Below are 20,409 nucleotides of genomic sequence, written 5' to 3'. Positions count from 1 at the left end.
AGTGACTGTGTAATGTTTTCTATGGAATTGCTCATGTCAGACAAATAATTCTTGTTCCATTGTTTTTCTGGGAGTTGCAGAGAGTAAGGAGAGAGGAATCAGACAGCAAATGAGGTGCCAGCTGTGGCTGCTGGGAGGTTTTCTGGCTTAAGATTTGAAGCTCTTAGAGATGTCCAGTGGTTTTGTCAAGGTCTTATATGTTCTTTGCATGCTTTGACCCTGCTGGCATCCCAGCAGGCATGCCCTTCTCCAAATCCAGTATTAAAAATAAATAAATCCATCTTCTGTAGCCTATAGGAAAGTTGCAGTGATTTATTTTCATTTGTCTGGTGAAAAATGCAAGACTCTCTGTGAACCCTTTTAAGCTCAGATTTATTTCCATTTGTTTCCAACAGTAAGCATTGGCTGAAGCCAAAGCAGCAGAATGTGATCCGAAAACAAAATACGTATCAATTCAGATTTTAAACTTAGTGAAAATCTCCTGTTCAACTAATCTGGTTTGTATGGAAAAGTGGTAGATCTCGGTTCACATATTTCTGGTTCTGAAGTTCATGAAAGGATACGTAGGCAAATTATTTCTCTTAGCCAAAGCATGCTCTGTTACTGCAGTAAGTTTCTAGGGTAACTTCTAGGTTCTGTGAAGGTTTTTGCCATTTCTGTCTTAAAGTTGTTCAGCTGGGATGGCCTCTGCTGTGCTCTTTTCCTCAGATGTTTTCTTTACAGTAACCTCCATTCAGTGCACGAAGGCAGACTAGTTGCCTGGGAACTTGTTTCTCTTTTTTTATTCCATATGATTAATAATAAGAGATAGCGTTGTTTGTAGCGGAGTCAACTACTTTTACATTAAGATGTCTTCTTTGAATGAAAATCTCCTTGTGTTCTTGGCTGTATTTCTGGTTTTCAAGTTGCACACAGAATGAAAGCTTCTAATTATCCTGTAGCCCACCTTTTAGTTAGATATCGATTTAAATGATTAACTTTTTAACTCTTAAAGCCAGTGAAAATCAAGGCTGTTTTTAATTTTAATGTGAAACAGCTGCTTACAGAAATGTGTTTGTTTTTTTCTGATCCATCAGTGTGTCTGTATGGAAACTATTAGCTGTAGAACAGACTGGTAGCTTGTTTGTTTTATGTGAGATTGTTTGTTTTGGTGGTTTTCTTGCATGAATTCCCTTGCACTTCTCTTACTATAAACATAATGCAGAAGAGATCTGTCTTAGGGTAGAGTGCTAACTGACTTTCTAGTTACTCTTTTTGGTGACTGCCAGGTGAAGGTGACGTGGGGTGTAGACTTTCTGACCTTCTGGGCTGTTCCTGTGGGACCTTAGGCTGTCCTGAATCTGATACCAGGTTGGAGTCATTTCTGACAAGATTTGGAATCTGAACTAGTGTTTTGAGGATCAACTTCTTAATGGACTGCTTTGTATGTTATTCTGCTCACAGGAGCACGCAAATTTGGAAGTGTGTTATTTCACAGGATCATGGAGTCACGGAGGTTGGAAAAGACCTTCAGAATCACCAAGTCCAACCATCCACCCTGCCGACAGAGTCCCGTTACTACACCATGTCCCTTAGTACCACAACTGCATACTTCATAAATACTTCCAGGAATGGTGACCGCACCACTGCCCTGGGCAACCTGTCCAATGCTTGGGAGTATTTCCAAGTTCACCATCAAGCCAACCTGGTGCTATTAACACATCTGTTACCATTGCTGCTGCTGTTCTGAGAGGCAGGCTGATGTCTGCATCAGGGCTGGATGGCATGTGGCATTTCTAGGTCTTGTCATCTGGATGCACAGGGCTGCTCCCTTTTCATGGCAAGAGTTTGATTTCTCCTGTGTGGATATTGGTCTTTATCTCACAGAGGCATCGTTCTCATTTGGGTTCGTACAACTCATAGTACAGAATGAGCTTTGTTAGGGCTTCTTGGTGGTGTAGCTATTCAAAAATGGATTTGTGAAATTTAGAAAATGTTTTAAGTATCTGGCATAAAACATGTGAAAACATTTAGCATGAGTTGGGAGTAACAAAGAATTATGGAAATACGTGAGAGTTTGAATTTTTATTTCTGTGAACCCAACCTAACTTGTTGAGAAGTGCTTGGGTTGGAAAATGAGTGCTGTGGTTATGGAATGCAAAGTGGGTAGGTACTCCTGAGGCTGGATCACTCGTCTCTTAAAGACCTTTTTCCAAACGCAATGGTAATGAAGTAATATCCCTCAAAGCAAGGCTGGTATGTTAAGAGCTGGTTCTTAAGGCTTGAATACGTAAAATAAACGAGGAAGTGAAAATTTTATCAACCTCCTCAGAATCTCAAATGCAGAGTTTCAGTGTGCTGAGATTGGGCAGTGGCAGGAGGAGGAGGCTGGCTCCTGCCCAAGGTGACATGCTTCTGCCAGCCTCTTGCTGGAGCCATTTTGGCCACGGTCAGAAAACCAGTGCCTGAAGTTAGGCTTCAGAGTGCCTTGCTCCTTCCCCACTGTCTTCTCAAAGTGTGGTGAACCAGAATTTCCTCCTGAAGTAAGTGCCTTCTCCATGTTCTGCAAATTAATGATTAAGTATCTGAGAACATAGGTGTATTTCTCTTTCATAAACACCAGGCCTTTTTTAATCGACTTAACCCTTGTTTGGTGGGCAAGCAATCGGAAGCCTTTCCTGCCGGGGCACCTTCCCCTCGTTGCTTTTAGGATGAATGCCCTGGTCTGAGAGCTTCTTTTACTGGGTATCTTTCTTCTAGTTTATTTCTTTCTGTATCTTAACTACCTAATTTCTATAAATGGCTTTCAGTTTGCGTAGGTGCCACCTATTGTTTGTCTCTAGTGTCATTTTTTCCTTTGATTTTATTGTAGTTTGCACTACTCAGAAGGCAATGATTTTGATTTGTCTGCGTTTGTTTAAGAATCTTTTTTTTTGTTGTTGCCCAGTGAGCCTAGATAGAAAGCGAGCAGTTCAGCACTTGCTCCTCCATGTCATTCTTTTTGTAAGGGGGAGGTAGAAGATTGTTGTCCAGTATGTAGCTCTTCACTCATAGCAGAGCAATTGAGTTGCTGTAGGATGCTAACACTGTGCATCTTTGCTATCGCTTTCCCTTGAGTCTTGAAGGACTGTTTTCCAACAGTTCTCCTACTGAAGCAGTTTCTTTCCAAGAACTCTGTAACAGGATTCAGGGAAGATGCTGCAGCAGGCAATCTGCACCTCAGGCACATGCATTAAAGCTCAGTTGTAAAAGCTTCTCTACCTGATCGGTGCTGAAATCTGATTTATACACATGTATGTATGTAACATACGTGTGTGTGTATTTGTATGTAGTTAGCGAAGCTAATAGGGAGAGGAACTGAAATAAACAGCTTACAAACAGTTAGGGAATAGAGAAATGCTTTAGGAAAAATGTGAATTTCTGTTGATTTTTTTTTTGTGTGTGTTCTCTTCTGTTTTGTTTTCTCATTCTATAAATACTCTCTCCTCTTTATCTTTGTGGCTGTGGGATTACAGGGGCTGAAGTTGAGATGCATGCTTTTAGTTTGACTAAAAAACAAGTGCAGTATTGTCTTTGCTTGCCTGTTCTTTGTCACATATGTTTGTGTAACCAGACTTGACTTCACAGGGTTAGCTCAGCATCCATTCCTCTCTCTGAAACCTGTCTGAAGGCTTCCAATCAAGTTCTAGCCTAAAGTGTATGCAGAGAGCTGTTTAAATACAAAATATTTAAATGTTGTTGTTTAAGATAATAATTGAGACTACAACTTCTATATGTAATACGTTGTTGTTATGTAAATTCTGCTTATGCACAGAGCCAGTTATTTGCAGTGTCTGGGTACAGAGTACACATATCTGAAGTATGATACATGCACGTCTAGAGAGCTGAAGCAGAAGGTCCCAGTGGAAGGCATTTATTTTTTGATGGATATCTTGTAAAACATTATGGGAATGTTTTGAATAAATATTGGAGAGCGTGAGAGTAAGTCCTGCCACAAAGCTGGGTCAGACAGCTGGGACTGAAGATACCCTCTTTGCTCAGCAGAGCTGAAGCCACAGGCAATAGTCACCTTAAGGATCTGAGTCCCAATGACCAACCTTATTGATGGACTTATTCAAGTGGTATCTGGTCCATGGTACCCTCAGCTCCACACCTGGGCACAGCTCTGCTCTCAGATAAGCTGGTGGCTCTCAGGGGCTAGTGGGGATGGTTTGTAAGTGAAGCAGGCTCTCTGTTGGCAGTACCTGTGCCAACAAGCTGCAGCGTCTCTTGGCTAATAGTGCCTGTCTGGGAAGCTCAAGTTGAACACTGCTTTGAATATTTTGACTGTGACTTCAGAAGGTTGTTTTTTTCCTTCTGTTTTGAAGAGCTGCCCCATGCTTATGCAGTGATGTTTTGTTGTGAGGGAGCATACATGGAGGCTGGAAGCTAGGCAGACCGGTCGGGGTGATGCTGTGTGGCTCAGGCAATTATGCTGGATGACCCTTTCTGTCCAGACCACCACCTGCATGGACCTGCTGTGATACCTCCCCCAGCGTGGTCTTTTTGCCCCTTCCCCTCTTTGCTTCTATGATGACTGCAGTGATCTAACCACTTGTACTTTTACTGAACAACTTTCTTCTAGTTTATTTTTTCGTGTATGTAAATACCTAATACCTGTTCAGTAGGGGCCCTGGTTGGCAAGGGGCACCAGATGTGGCATGTCACACATGATGAAGAATGGAAGAGATGGGACTGGTGTCTCTCTGAAAGTAGTTTGGCAGTGGAACCACCCCAACAGCTTTCATCCCTCTGTCCTCCCACCCACCCCCAGCTTGTCTTTGTCATCAAAGCCATTCTGAGAGCAACCCAAGAGTGTTGCTGTCTCCCTGACTTTTCCCCATTCACACCCATAGTGATTAGGGCTTATTATACAGATGAGCGACAGGAAAGCAGGGAATGGGAATATGGTTCACCTCTCCCTTCTTTGTTTTCTTTACACTGCATCAGCTCCTTAAAATTCCTGTTAATGAAATCAAATTGTATCTGTGCTCAGCCAGGAACCAGCTATGTTTAATCTAGTTAAGTGTTTTCTGTTCATCCGTGGAAGTCCTCGTTTCAGGGCAGAGAGCACAGGGGAGGGCTCTGCAGAAGGTTTAGCATCTTGATTGACAGCTTTCTGCTGCTTTCATCTCTCCAACAGAAAGGTTAGCACATATGTCGGGGGCTGTGGGACAGATTGCACTGCAGAAAAGAACCATACTTGGTGAAGCAAATGCTTTACTCTTTCTTGCCTTTCTCCTCTGCCCCAAAAGCTTTCTGACTGACTACTTGCAGTTAATGCTGACTGTTGGGGTACTTCTGTCACTCCCACTGGATGCAACAAACCACCTGTTACAGCAGTGGTAACCAAATACTGCTCTTGTTATGTTCTTTGCTCGGGAGGGAAATTTGTCTTGAGCTCTACTGCCAGGTAAGCGTGTGCCATTTCAACTTTTATTTCACTTTGCTGCTTTTTGTTTATTTTTCACTGGATCCCAAAAGGCATGTAGGACCTTGGGGAGATCTGGTGTAGAACCAGGCCTGCAGGTTGCAAACCTGTCATGCCCCATGGCTGGTGCAAGACCCAGGAGCTGAGAAGGGTAAATCCCAGTGCTATGGGCAGCAATGGGCCAGCCTATGGAGGAAGGAACAAACTTTATACCATTCTGCTTCCAAGGGCTTTCAGAGCCCTGTTTTCTGACCACCAGACAGCACAGGGCTTCCTCTCCTGTAGCTTGGTTTATGCCTTTCACTTCTTTCTTTTTTCAGTGCTCCTCTTGATCAGTATGAATATTCAAAGTTTAATCTGTGTTGGTTTTTTTTGTTGTTGTTTTGTTTTTGTATTTTTTTTTAACGTGTAGATGTATCTTCATTAAAGATTCATGTTCTTGTCTCTTTTTCATCTATTTTGAGGTGATTTATCTGATGTAGCCCTGTATTTGCTGTAAAGAATAGATTTTTCATATGGTTACAGTCCTCATCCTCCCTGTCTCGTTTGAGACTGATTTGACTAAACGGAAGCTATTTTAATCTCCCCGTCCCAAAATAGAAGCCATTCCATTTGTGCTGTAGAAAATGGCTGCGTGATGTTCTTTGCCTGCTTTGAGCAAAACCTTCTGGCTCCTCCTTTCATCTCTCAGAACCGCTTCCTCCCATTTTGTCCAGTAATCAGGGATCTCCACTTTTTGGAGCAGTGGTTTTTGGAGATGGGCATCGCCAATACACTATCCAGTGGTGAGGTGGTCCCACACTTCCCAGAGGGCATGGTTTCACCTCTCTACATCTTTATGTTCGTTGCTGAAATTGATGCCTGGATCCTCAAAATGTCTTTGGTCAGAGGATGTAGCACAGGTATCCCCGTGCTGGATGCCCTTCCTTGGCCCAAGCGTCAGGGCCCCGTGCAGCAGGTGCCCTGCCAGAAGCCATCTCTGTCAAAAGGAGCTGCTGTAATTAAAGCCCATCGTTCCCGTTGCTGTGGAAACACAGCACTCCACAAACACAGGTTCGTTTTCCCAAATGCTCCTTTTTTGCCAGCTTTAAGCAGTGTTCTGTCGGTGGAGATGTGTGCCAGCACCTGGGGTGGTGCAGACGCTTGGGCTGAGTGGGCATTGCCTCAGTTGAACAGAAAGACACACACAGGGGTGGCAAATCAGCCAGGAGATGAGTGTACTCTCAGCCCAGCATTGCCTGATGGTGGTTCAGTTTTCTTCAGCCACAGCTGGATTGAGTTTGAATATAAAAATTCTGATCATTCTGCAGAATGACTTCAAAAATGTAGAAAACATAATCAGGATTCAGTGAAAGTGTTTCTGGTACATTAAGAGAAATCCATTCAAGTCTGATTCCTGTACTCATCCCATCTCCCTCTGTTTCCCTGACTTTCAGCTACCAGATGTCATCTTTTGACATCACAACGCTCAGTTTTGTTTGTGTGTTCTAAAGAGTAAGAGTCGAGCAGCATTACTTTCTCACAGTTTTGCATTTGAGTGGAGTTGGCTTTTTGTATTGGACAGCAGCAGAGCCTTTAGACATCTGGATAATTAACATGGATGTTATGCAGTCAACACAAGTTGCTGGTTTTGCTCCGCTTGTTTGCTGTATGGCTTTAATCTTAAAACACAGATTGTATCTAATGAGCTAGGTCACGCTTTTTGGACGATGTGGCATAACACTTTTCCCCTCTAAGACTGCTTGCCAGCTATTTATTCTCACCATGTTTTCCCGAGTTTCTGCTATCTTATGTTAGTCCACTCAAACTGTGGTCTGCTTTGAGAACAGTTCTGAATCATCAGTATGATGCTGTAATTCCTATGAAGGATACTGGACTGGGAACAAAGGACTCATTTTTCATGTTATGATGTGGTTTAAAGCCATGAATGTGACCACTGTCTAGTTTCTCTCTCCTGTGGCTTGTGTTTATCCACTCCTGGCTTCTAAGGGATGCTCTTCACAGCTCTAGCATTTGAGCAAGGGGAATTTAGAAAACATGAGATGTAGTGCAAGACAGAGCAGGCTTCAGAAATCCTGTAGATTTGTAAATTAAGAAAACCTTTCCTAAAACCCAGAATGATGACCATGCTACCTTTCAGAGTTATTAGTAGGGATATTGGAACGATTATGTGGCATGTACAAATCTGTCTGACCAGAAAAGGATGAGCTCGGGGTCATAGGAAGCCTTTGTAGTAGTGATAATTTCTTTCCATCCCGTTCTTTTGTTCTGTTGGTTGTTTATCATCACCATCCAGACAGAAGGAATAAACATCATGAGCTGCAATGCACGTGTAAAGCCTGTCCTCTAATGCTTTTGGAAAAATGTGCCAAACTTCTCCAAAGAATGTTGGGTGAGCCAATAAATCAGACCTTCAGGAGGCTGCCTCTTTCAATCTAAAATTGCTGTCATGCATGTTCTGCATAAAAAATACATTAAAAATGCACAGTTGGATGTCCAGTCTTGCTCAGTTCCCAAATGAACTGTGATTTAAAACTGAAAGCAGGGCACTACCTGCACTGCTATGCTATAGTAATGAAGTCCCAGGTGAATTATTTTCTAGGGAATTGCTCAACTTGAAAACCAGTCCTGGCTGGCTCTTTTACCCTTTTCTTATTTTTATTTTTTTTTTAATTCAGAGTATTCTCTCCTGTTTGCAGCTCTCCTGAGCTGAAACAATCCTGTGGAGCTGGGGATCTGCAGTGATAGGAGAGACAGCAAACGATATAAGGAATGCATAAAGCAGAACGAAGTACTGTAATATAAATGGCAGGGCCCTGATGCTGTATATTTCAGGAATATAGTACTTCTACATCAGGGAAATTTAGACCGTGCCTGCTGTCCTAATTGTTGTTTGGACAATGAATACTGTGCCTGTGGGCTTGGTAAATCAGCTGTGAGATTTTGCACTGGGAACAGCCTGTGGAAAGCCTTGGAACTGATAATTAGGCAGCTGTGGTATATAATCAATACAAATCCAGTGAATAATTCGTGTTATTGAATATGCTTGCCCTAAATGCAAAGGCAGCACAGAGCATTGCTGGAGTGATGAGGTCTCTAGGTTTTCTTTTGTTTGGGATGGCGTGTGTGTTTGGTTTGGGGGTTTCTTTTGACACCGTGAGTTGTAATAGACCACCATCTGTTTCTTGCAGTGAGCTCTGCTGCAACGGTTGTGCTTTCAGGGGAAGAAAAATCAAGGTGCAAGCAGGAGCCCCTGGGGGAGGACCAGCAGGGCAGGTGTTTCCTTCCGAAAGGTTCTACCAGCAGAATGAAAGCCATCCTACACAACTGGGACATCTCTGAGCCACAGACAAATGTTCTTATTTCAGATGGCTGTGGGACTGTCTGTCATTCCCTTCTCGCTGCAGCCTGCCCCACCACAGAAGGGCTGTGGAAGGGCTGGCAGATCAGCTGCAGAAGTGCTCAGTTTAGCTCATATGATCTCTATTGATCCCTGGCAGCAGCAGCACTGGGTAGCAGCTAGAAGTCACGTCAGCAGCTAGAAGAAATAGGTCTGGTTCAGCATGTCTGCCTATGGCCCCAGCTGCCATCAGCCCTTGTGAGCCCACCCCTGACTGGCACTCTTCTGTCCCACCCCAGCTCATCCTGATGATGTAAAACATCACAATGGATGCTGATTGTCTCAGTAACTTTCATTATGTTAATTTTCATTCAAAATCCTTAGTAAACTGTTCAAAAATGATTTAATTACAACTTTTCAAAGGCCTGGTGCTGGAATCTTCCATCACAGCAGGTACTCCACAGGTACATTTGCTGTTTGGCACTGCACTGTGCTCTGTAGAAGGTTGTGATGTGAGTAAACCACTTCACAGGGCAGAAGTGCTAAAAGCATGTTCCTTTTAAAAAGGATCTACCCCAAAAGAGAATGCATTTCGATTAGGTAGGAGAAGGAACTTCTTTACTGTGAGAGTACAGGTTACACAGGGAAGCTGTGGATGTCGCATCCATGGAAGCATTCAAGGCCAGACTGGATGGGGCCCTGGGCAGCCTGGTCTGGTAGAAGATACCTTTGTCCACGGTAGGGGTGTGGGACTAGATGAAGTTTAAGGTCCCTTCCAACCCAAACTGTTTTGTGGTTCTGTGAATTTGAGGTACTCGCTGTGTTTACGCAACACATCATCAAGAGGCTTTCTGAGCCCCTTCTGCGTGCCCAGTCCCTCCGTACTGGTTGTGCTGTGTAATGATTTGGTAAAGCCACAAGTCAGTGCAGTGCTTTTGTAGAACATGGAGCTAGTTTCTTTCGAATCTCCTAAGGAAGAGCCATTAGGTGTGTCTCATTCCTATTGTGCTTATCATGAAGCAGGAGTGTGTGGTTAGAGAGCTGTGGTTTGTGCCTGAGGGCCCTGTGAGCTGGGCTCCTTATCTGCTTGCCCGTCTGCAATTTTACATAATACATTTAAGGCTGGTTTTGAGTAATCTCTTTTGGGGTCTCATTTTGCATTTGTGTTCTCCAGTAACTAAGAACGGCTGTGCTATTCCCTCCTGAAATCCTTTCCAGAAGGTGCACATTATCTGCTACAAGGCAGGGCAATGAAGAGCATCAATTTCCACAGCAGAATAGAATCCTGGATTACAAATTACTATTTAATCCTTTTTGCGTCAAAGGATATAATAATCCTTGCAAAATGTGCTCTAAGTCTTATGCTTGGCTGTGTGAGGTTAAGAGGCAAAAACTGAAACAGAAATTCTCTTAAAATGTAAGACACAGTGAAATGCATGTGTTCCATGTAAATTTTGGGATGCATTTATGACTACATTTCAACAGCTAAAAATAAAGATTATGGACTGGTGCCTAAGCTGGTGGTTTTCTTTTCACTGCATGCTTGCTACTTGTCCATTAGGATGCAGTCAGACTCTCTCTTGAGTGTTTCAAATTTGTAATAAAGAATCCAGGCACAAAATGAGCATCACTCTGATTTGATTTTTATTTTTTATTATTGAATGAGACTGTTTACCAAAACTAACTGATTAACGGGTTAACTGATTAACTAACTGATTAACGATTAAGAATATGAGAAAGTTCATTTTGTTTCCTAAGTCATCCTGTTGCAAGATTCAAAGAGTGCTATTTCATATGAGAAAGAGATAAATAATGTTGGGAGGGTAAAGGACTTGGTGTTGAAATTATAGACTGATGGCTGCAATTTCCTGCCCATGGAGCTATTTTAAGATGGGTAAAGTTTAATAACTTATAAAGTTTAGGAAATAAATCCCATAGTGACAGACTTAGAATCCTTTGACTGATGTGATTTTTGTCACATTGAGTATGCAAAACAGGTTAGTTGTTTGGAACCAATGGCTTCATATGATTATTTTATTGCCTGTTTTTATTGCTGGCTTCTGTACTAAATCAGATGTGTCATGTTGGATAGAATCAGCCCCTCTTACTGTGTAGAAATCCACAGACAGAACCTGAAGGTAAAGGGTGGCATATACTCAATATTACTAATGGAAATAACAGGGCAAGCAATCATTTCTGTTATTTTTAATAAGGTATTTAGACCTTTAATGTGTAATATTCTACATTAATATGCAAAAAACAAGAGAAAGTGGGGCCAGATTGCTGAATAAAATCATAATTGCATATTGAAGACCACATTTAATTACATGGGCATATAACCAATGCTCCACAATGGAGTGTCTTTGTGCTAGATGCTGGCTGCGTGCATCTGGTGTGACACTACATAATGTGATGTCCTTGCTCTCAGCAAACTGCTTCTCTTGCAGGTGAAAACTGTGCTGGAGCAGCTGTTACAAAGCCGTAAAATGTTTCTCTCACAAAACGAATGGTACTGGTGCATTTTCCATTGCTCTGTTCCGTGACAAATGTACAGAAGACAAAACTGTTCCCTTAACGTTACTGTTGTTCGTTAGTGGATTTTGGTAAACACAGAACAAGTCAATAGCTCCAACAAGAACTTCCATACTTTGTGTCACATAGTAATTTTTACTTCCTTATTTGTTGCAGAAAGTGACACTCAATTGAGGAACGGAAGCCACCTTTCCAGAGGCTGCTTCCCTCTGGGATTTGCAGGAGCAGACCTGTCCTATGAGGAGAGGGAGGATACCTCAGCATTCCTAGCTGCACGATGGGGACGACAGGTGATGACATGGCTTCAGTGGAGCAGAATGCCTCCTTGAACCCCTTGTGCTTCGAGTGTGGCCAGCAGCACTGGACGAGAGAGAACCACCTGTACAACTACCAGAATGAAGTGGATGATGACTTGGTCTGCCACATTTGCCTTCAGCCTTTGTTGCAGCCATTGGACACTCCCTGCGGACACACTTTCTGCTACAAGTGCCTAAGGAACTTTCTGCAGGAGAAGGATTTCTGCCCACTGGATCGAAAAAGACTCCATTTTAAACTCTGCAAAAAGTCCAGCATTCTCGTTCATAAACTGTTAGACAAGTTACTTGTTTTGTGCCCCTTCTCGTCAGCATGTCAGGAAGTCATGCAGCGATGTGACCTGGCAGCACATCTCAAAAACAGGTGAGCTGAGCAGATGATGGCATCGGTAGACTAATACTTAAACACTGATTCATATCTCAGGATAAAGTGGGTGGCAGAGGGAGGCGAGTTGGTGGTGGCTTTGAAATATAGCACTGTAGGAAGTAATACTGAGCCCAGCCAGAGGGCTGGGTCCAGTCCTGGACATTGCACAGTGAGAATAGCAGGGAACATGTGGAGAGTTGTGGGACGAACAAGGTGAGTCAGCAGGAGTCTTGGAAAGGTGAAGGGAAATGGTTATTTAAGGTAGAGGAAAATAAAGACTGAGTAGTGAGGAGCAAGACAAATGCAGACCATGTCTGCAAAGAGGAGGGAAGCAGGCCAGTAGGAGCGAAGGAAATTTAGTTCAGATTTTAGGAAAAAAAACTTTGTAATGATCCAGCACTGGTATAGATTTCTGGGGAGGATGGTTGTGCATTTTCAGAAATGTGCACAAATACATTAAACCAACTTTTGGCAGGAATGGTTACAGCAGCATGATTCTGCCTTGAGGCAGGCAAATGGACAGGGTACCTCTTGTGGCTCCTACAGGACCCATTTTTCTGTTAGTTTTTGTTGTTCCGTTTTAAACCTGTTCACAGGTTTAGGAGCTTATTCTGAACTGTTAATCATTTTATAATTCTTTTAATTTATGCTTTCCTACCCTAAACATTTAAACAGTGAAAGGAGGGAATGACAGAAAATGAGGAAATAAAGATTATGAAGTTCATGTTAAAGTAATATTTAATATTGTGTAGAGCAGTGCACATCATTCTTCCAACAAAGAAAAGCATCCTTACTGTTGGAGGTGCTTCCTTTGTGAACCTGTTTCATTCTTCTGTGTAAAGCGTGTCACTTATCACAATGGACCAATATTAAACTTATTCTGAGGGGTGCATTTAACTGCTTTGGTTTCCTCTGTAGTTTCAGAGGGTACTTTCAGTAAGCAAATATTTATTATTTTATTATATGAGCCATGAACAAAAGCTTGAACATAACATTCATGTTAAAGCTAAAACATGATGGAATCGATGAGTCAGAGCTAAAAGATTTTGTGCACATCTAGACAAAGTCACACATTTTTCAACTGATTGGAGATCTAAAAAATTACAAGAGCAGTAAGAAAAATCACAAGCAGTGTGTGGTGATAGGATGAGGGGAAATGGCCACAAACTGAAGCATAGGAAGTTCTGCACAAATGTGTGTGGGAACTCCTTCCCAGTGCAGTGACGGAGCAGTGGCACAGCTGCACAGAGAGGTGGTGGAGTCTCCTTCTCTGGAGACGTTCCAGACCCGCCTGGACGCCTACCTGTGCAACCTGGGCTAGGGAGCTGCTTTGGCAGGGGGTTGGACTGCATGATCTCTGGAGGTCCCTTCCAACCTCTACAGTTCTGTGATTCTCTGTGTGTATAAAGGGGAATTACATTGATAAGGAAATAATGCATTCAAAGGAAGTGCCTCTGCTTTCAAAGGATCCTGTTCAGATGAATTGCTTCAGATATCAGAAAACATTTCTTGTGTATAACCCAGTGTGATTGGCGTACTTTTGCTTTCAATTCAGCTCACAAACTGTGTTTAACGTGGAAAGGCTATGTTCATTTTGCAGCGAGAGGTTTCAGAAAATCATATAACTGTCTCTGCAAAAAGCATCAAAAGCAGAAGAGTAAGCATTGTGCACATCTGTTGCATGCAGACAAATTGTAAAAGAAACAAAACTCACTGTGTGAGCATTTGTCAGCATTGTTTGTAAAAACAACCACATTGCCTGGTGACTTGTAGCAAAAATGGGTGGTACATGGCATAACTCTTCTCCTCAGACACTGCGCTGAGATGAGAACTTTCTGTTTCCATCCCACATTAGTTTAATCACGGGTTTTGTTCTTACATGCTCTGTTTTATTTCAGTGTGATATTTTGGGTTTTTAAAACGAGCCCGAGCCTCAGAAGTTGTCCATTTCACGTAAGGAGCTGGGATAGACAATTTAACTGTTAGGCTTATAATCCTAATACTAACCCAATTTGATTTTGATAAGAGCCAAAATGTTAGTAAGACTCTCACTACATATTTGATTTATCTTCTGGTTTCTCACTGACATTTTCCTCAGCTTTTCAGTCCATTTTCCTTGTCTTTGAGTAATGTTAGGTCAGTTTACGACTTATTTGTATTTGGAACACTATGTATGCTCCCTTCAGATATATATGAAATCCTCATTTTCCTAATGCATAAGATTATCATGAAATCTGCATGAGCTGAGTCACTGGCTTTTCCTGTTTGTCAGCTGGAAAAAAGCTTTCTGTTCAGAAAGCTGCTCGTCTTGAATTCCTTCTGTTGTCTCAGGATGCTGATGTGCATTTTGAGTACATGGTGATTTTTGGTTTTCAATTAAGTTTATTTGCAAACATCTGAACACCTGTAAATTATCATTGCTGACATAAGAGATGTGTGTCATTTGAATTTGATTTTGTATGGATTAGTGAATCCAGTAAAATGTTATCACTGATTATTAAATGTAGGAAAGAAATGCATAATTCAGTATTATTACAATTTTCAGTATAGATTAATATAAATGAGTCTCAGTAAGCACTTAAATAACTAGCTTGTATTTTTAAGAAATGGAATCTGATCGGTTAGTTTTGGAGGTTAAAAAACATTCTCACTCTGGTTTTCCAGGGTTACTGCATTCTAGTCTTTTTGAGCATAAAAGCTTGAGGATGTGTCATAATATCTACCAGGCAACTCAAAATGGAAGGTTACTGCAAGCTGCTCTGGAAATAAGAGGCATGAGGCAAAAATTTGGTTGCTTCGTGATTACTAATTGCCCTCCATGGTACCTCGTTGCTTAAAGAAAATATTCTTGATTTGGTAATTTTTCAGTTTTGTCAGGTTCATTTGGGAAATGTGGCTTTTGAAGTTGAACACGGTGTGTTTTGCCTTAAAGGAAACAATGCCTGAGTAATGTCGGGCTGTACTGTTCTGCCCTGTCATTCGATTGGTAAGTGACAGGAAAGAAAAACTGGTGATGCTTAGCAAAGTAGGTGCCAGTTCCAGTTCTGAATATCACAGGCAAATTATCAGAACAAAATTCAAGGAAATTCATAGTGCTTTTTCTATTTGTGGTTTTCAGTTAATTCTTAGAGATAAATCAGTCCCAAACAAATTCCATTCCATTGTCCAAAACAATATTCCCAAATTTGTACAGCTTTTTAATAGAAATGTTAAGTATCCTGTTTATGCATTCATTTTGAGACAGGCTTCAGTTGTCTTCTGTGCTCTTCTATAGTGGTTTAAGATACCATTTTGGATAGAGATGTTTTACCATATGTTTTCACGTCGAGGCCAACATCCAGACCAGTTTTGTAGAAGGCTGTATTTGAACTTTAAAAAGGATTATATTTTCTGAAAATGATGAAATGTTCAAACTATTCAGTATGTGTTGATCAGCATGCTTAATATACAAATTTAGTCTAAGAAGATTACATGCAAATCATTTGTGTAAGTAGAAAAACGTAACATTCAAACATTCCAATCAAAAGTTTGGAAATATCTGTTATGTTAGTGTTTATTATAGTGCTTCTGAGCTATTTTTTCCACCCGTTCTCATGCTAGCTGCCAGCACTGTCCGTACACTTCTGGTTTTTGCACCAAGCAGACTGAAGAGCATATGTAAGATTTAACCTTCTTCTGGGCTGTCTCTCCTTACACCTAAGTTGTAGATCGGCAGTGTATTCAGAGCTTCTCTGTACGTACCCCATGGATTGTTTCCATTGCTGGAAAAGAGAAGGATCTGTCTGTGGTTGGTTTCTGCTTTGAGGCCACCTGGCTTCCTGTAGGCTCCTCAAGTCATTAGATGTGAGAAACAAACCTGCAACAGAAGCCCTCTTCTCTGTGTGTTTTCCTAAATCTTAGCCTTTTTTGGTTTGCAAGTCTAGTGCCTCCTTCTCTTCTTTTTCTCCCCTGGCAAAAGAAAAACAAAACCCAAACACTTAGCTCTCCAAAGAGGCAACATGTTTTACTTTGAATTGCAGCTGTAAATCCTGCCAAAATCACTGTTTAAGGTCATTTTGTTGGCAAAGTTTCGTGAGCAGTACCACAGGCATTTCAGCTGTTTCTTTGCAGTCTTTGGGGAGCGATTTAGTGCAACTGTTTTGAGGCCATTTGGTGTGTTTGCTTTATGGAACCACTACACTGGGCAGAAACTGATGGCCTAAGTTACAACGAAATCTTTCTTTCCAGTAATCAGTGAGCAAGTGTGCTTTTCAAGCCCCCACTGTTATTCTTTGGAATACACTGTAAGCTACACCCTGATTTTGTGTGAAAGCTCTTTTCTTTGCAGAGATTGCTGCTGGCATTCCAAGAAGTCAGCTTTTAGATGAGACATGAGCAGACTTGGCTGTTTAAAAAAATAAACTTTTCTTCTCTGTCTGATATGGATTAAAAGAGGTTCAAGGTAAAATTTACACTTTGTCAACATCCAGAACTGAGCAAAAGCCATTCCGGCTGCTGAGCGGAGGAGAGGAGGGAGTCAACAAGAAGCTCGTTTTACATCCCAAGAGCAACTGCCCTTCAAGTTTCCTCATAAATAGCATCACTGAGGTGCTTTAGCTGGTTGCTTCAGCGTTTCTCTTAGACATCTAGAGTCATAAAGTAATCACTCACATGATTTTAAAAAACAAGCATTGCTTTCTTCTCACTCATAGCCAAATTATTCTGACTTTGTAGGTAGTTATGAAGTAACGTTCCTGGAAGAAATATTTCAGTTGTAAGCTCTTATTTATGAAATTTACTGTAGGAGAATGAGTTCCTGTATCCATAAAAAGAATCTTTGATGCTAACTTTGGACCTGAGGCATCCATCTGTGTACACAAACTTGATACAGGATTTTGTCCAAACTGCTCTTTATCCCAAACATTTTGAAAAAAAAAAAAACCTGTTAGTAAAGCTGTGCACCTTTAGAGATTTGTTGGCACTTGTTAACTGTTACAGCTGCTGTATGATCTCAGTTTGTGAATAATGCATTCCTACTGCTAATAAGTATATTTTTGTGTTACAAGTGGAAATGAAAAAAACATCAAACTCATGTGCCTCGATACCAACACTTGTTTTTGTTGCTTGGTAGGTGGTGTATCGTGTTTAAAGACCTAGCAATTGGCGTGGTGTAACTTGATGTCTCCACTGCCACTTTTCAGGCCATACAGTTCCACAGTACTGGGCTGAAAGTCTTAGTCTGCTAAAATCACTGATTCGTTTGGAGAAGAAGAGGAGAAATCTAACAGTTAATTCTGTATTATTGTCTTTTTTTGTCTTGTTGCATAAAAGGGATTCTGTTGAGCTAAGTAGGTGCGCTCAGAGTGTTCTTTACATTTCTTACTGTTAGCCTTTGAAATGATAATGAAATATCATTGGCAAAAATAAACCTCAAATCTATTTATATTTCATATGACAGCTTTAATCAGCTGCCAGACAATGATGGGGGAGTGTGCTACCTGAACGAGGGTGGGAAGAACCTGTCTATGGTTTGGAAAGCTTTGACAGAAACAGGACACTTCCAAGGATGGGTTTGTTCTGTCCTGTCTTATTTATTTTTTTATATTTATTTTTAAACAACCTAAGAAGAACCCCATAGATTTCCAAGGTGAGCTTTGCTATCTACACCTACTCCTCCATGATCCATAGGCCTTATGAACACGAGAGCTGGCAGCATGCTACTATTTTGGTAGAAGATGTGGTAGAAGGAAGTATCAGGTTCACAGAAGTGGTGCAGTAAACTGGGCTCTGATCTTCTGTGGAATGAAGCATCATAGTATGACAGTGTCAGTTTTGAGCAGTTCACACCTTTGCCTAAAATTAGCACTCCTGTAGCAGAGCTGTTCAGGGACAGCACAAACATACAGCATAGGATGGCTTTATCCTAAACTTGTCAGAGCTGGCAGTGAATAAGATATTTCTGCAGGAGCCTTGCTTCTTCACGCATTGCTCAAAAAGTGAGTGATGTTGGAGCTTGTGCTTTCTTCATTCAGGTAATTTTCATCTTTTGTGCTTGCACTTTCTAAAGAGCAAGATGTCCAGCAGGTGTAAAACTGATCATATTGAGGAAAACCCCAATAAATGATTTCTTAAAAGTGTAATTTCATCATTGTTACCTTGTAGGCTCTGTATTTATGCACATTTCATGTTTTGATTATTTCATTCTTCCTAACATATATCAGAATGTATGTATACACACACATATATTCACCTGTGAATATCTATCACAGTTTGTGTATGTATTAATACTGGAGGGTGAGGTCACAAAATCTAAACAAGTGCTTATCAAAATTCTTCAGAACTGAGTAGCTTTGATAGCATTTCTTCAAAATCCCTCATGTCAAAACAGTCTAACCCTATGACTATTACATCCTTTTCATAGAATATCAACACATTTTGATTCTTACACCACCCCAGTTTAACAAGTTAGACTTCTGATGTCTTCTACCCTGTAAACACATAGCTTATCCTTTTGCAGACATTAACAGTTTCTTCTTTTATTATAACAGTCAAATTTGCAAACAAGGAGTTCTTTCAAGAGCACAGTTCCATTTTTTCTGACAGTGCTACAGTGTGAGCATCTTTGTGTGGTCAGCAGCTCCAGAAGCAGAAGCTTTATGAAGGACATCAAATACAGTAAGGCATGAAATAGCAGAAGCTGGCAAAACTCTGTAACACAGCAGATGAAAGCTTGACGTCCACATCAGTCATCTACAAATAGATGTAAGACTGCTCAGTAAAGGAAGGCTTTCCAACAATTTGCAACATTGCAGCCCTTCTTTACAATAAAGTGTTGTAGGGTTTTAAGCATAAGTGAAGAATCCTTGCCTTAAAAATAATGGGAACTCATGAAAATCAAGATATCATGGAAAGAGCAGAATGCTTGTGGGACATTGCTGCTTGGGGGAAGTGAAAAATGTTGGACTTCTATGCGAAATCGGGAAGAAAAATAATAAATGTGGAGAATTAAACTCTACTGACTCAAGAGGTCATAAATAGAGAACTGTTATTTACATTTTAATGTAAATAACATTTACATTTTTCATGGAAACTCACAGACAAGTGTACTGTTTTTCAGTGTTTTAATACTTAGATGACAGTCTGGGTAAACTTTTCGTCTCCTTCTTTCCTTCCCACGATGGCCCCAGGAAAACGTAATGCTTCATTCTTGGTTTGTTGGGGCCAAGGGTGATAGCTCCAGTGGGTGCCTAGATGTGCCCTGAAGCAGGGCTTCTGCTCTTTGAGGTTTTGTGCTGAGCCTGTTCAATCTTTTCAGAGAGGTTTATCTTCCAGAAACTGAAATATACGTAGCAAAAAAGTCCTCGTTCAGTGCAAGTCACAGCGTGCTTAGTTCGTGGCCAGGAAACTGCATGGTGATTTTGTGAAGAAAGCCGTGTCATCTTGGTCTCTGTCCACTGACATGCATTTTGGCCTTAAAAACATAGAATCATAGGTTGAAAGGGACCTTCAAGATCATCAAGCTCCCTGCCCATGGGAGATCAATCCAGGTTAACATTTATGACTCATTTCAAACCGTGGCTTTGAGGAGGACTGATGTTTCTTGATGGAGAACTGGCGCTATGGATCTTGCTGCAGCTTTGATGTCCGTGCTTTCTCCACAGGTGCCCTGGGGCCTCTCACCGAAGGGTTGCCCTGGAGAGGCGCAAGGCGAGCAAGCTGCAGGCCGAGGCTGAGGGTGAGAGTGGGCCTGGCGGGCCAGAGCAGCCCAGCAGCGTGTCCCCGGATGCAGAGCAGAGCATCGTGCCTGCCGAGCAGAGCTTCACTCCTGCGCTGCCTGCCTGGGCAGATGAGCCTGGCATCGACAATCCTCCTTTCGAAGAGAACACAGGAACAGACAGTACGTCTTCAGTTAGCTTCTCAGACTGCTTAGCAAATGTAGAAGTGGTTACGGTGTCAGGGCTTGTCTCTTTAGAAGACTGAATGTATGTTTGTTGGTTTTTTTCTTTTTCTTTGCTCTTTTGCAAGGGAATGCTGGTAGGTTTCAGTTATGGGCAAGCGTGCAGCTGAGCTAGAATGACTGCTAGGAAGGAAAGAAACGTGTGTGTGTGTACTGGGTATCACAGTGCAGTATGCTACACCAACATCCATGCATTAGAATCATATAATCATTAAGTGTGAAAAAGACCTCTCAGATCACCGAGTGCAGCCATCAGCCCATCCCCACCATGCCCACTAACCACATCCCTAAGTACCACATCTACATAGTTCTTGAACACTTCAAGGGACAGTGACCTCCACCACCTCCCTAGGCAGCCTGATCCAATACTTGACCACTCTTTCAGACAAGAAATTTTCCATAATATTCAACCTGAACCTCCCCTGACAAACAAAGCTTCATTCCTGCGCTCTGGGGAATTCTCCCTGTCCT

At 41.6% G+C, this 20,409-nt stretch overlaps 1 protein-coding gene across 3 annotated transcripts in view; it reads left to right on the top strand.

Annotated features, from left to right (window-relative positions):
• The window catches only part of LNX2 (ligand of numb-protein X 2), a 57,476-nt gene that overhangs the window by 20,154 nt on the left and 16,913 nt on the right, over positions 1-20,409 (top strand). For 2 of the 3 annotated variants that reach the window (XM_065730141.1, XM_065730142.1), the window contains exons 2-3: positions 11,478-11,999; positions 19,643-19,878. In XM_065730141.1, the coding sequence (XP_065586213.1) occupies positions 11,599-11,999; positions 19,643-19,878 (637 nt within the window). In that variant the 5' untranslated portion in view covers positions 11,478-11,598. Of the gene's footprint in view, positions 1-2,474; positions 2,523-11,477; positions 12,000-19,642; positions 19,879-20,409 lie in introns of those variants that run through there. The other variant, XM_065730140.1, reaches the window with a different exon arrangement.

Source organism: Cyrtonyx montezumae, unplaced genomic scaffold, assembly GCF_038088225.1.
Source record: "Cyrtonyx montezumae isolate F1298 unplaced genomic scaffold, pur_monq_1.0 scaffold_12, whole genome shotgun sequence".
Taxonomy (NCBI): Eukaryota; Metazoa; Chordata; class Aves; order Galliformes; family Odontophoridae; genus Cyrtonyx; species Cyrtonyx montezumae.
Note: the sequence above shows the minus strand (reverse complement) of the source record. Positions and strands in the feature narration are given on the sequence as shown.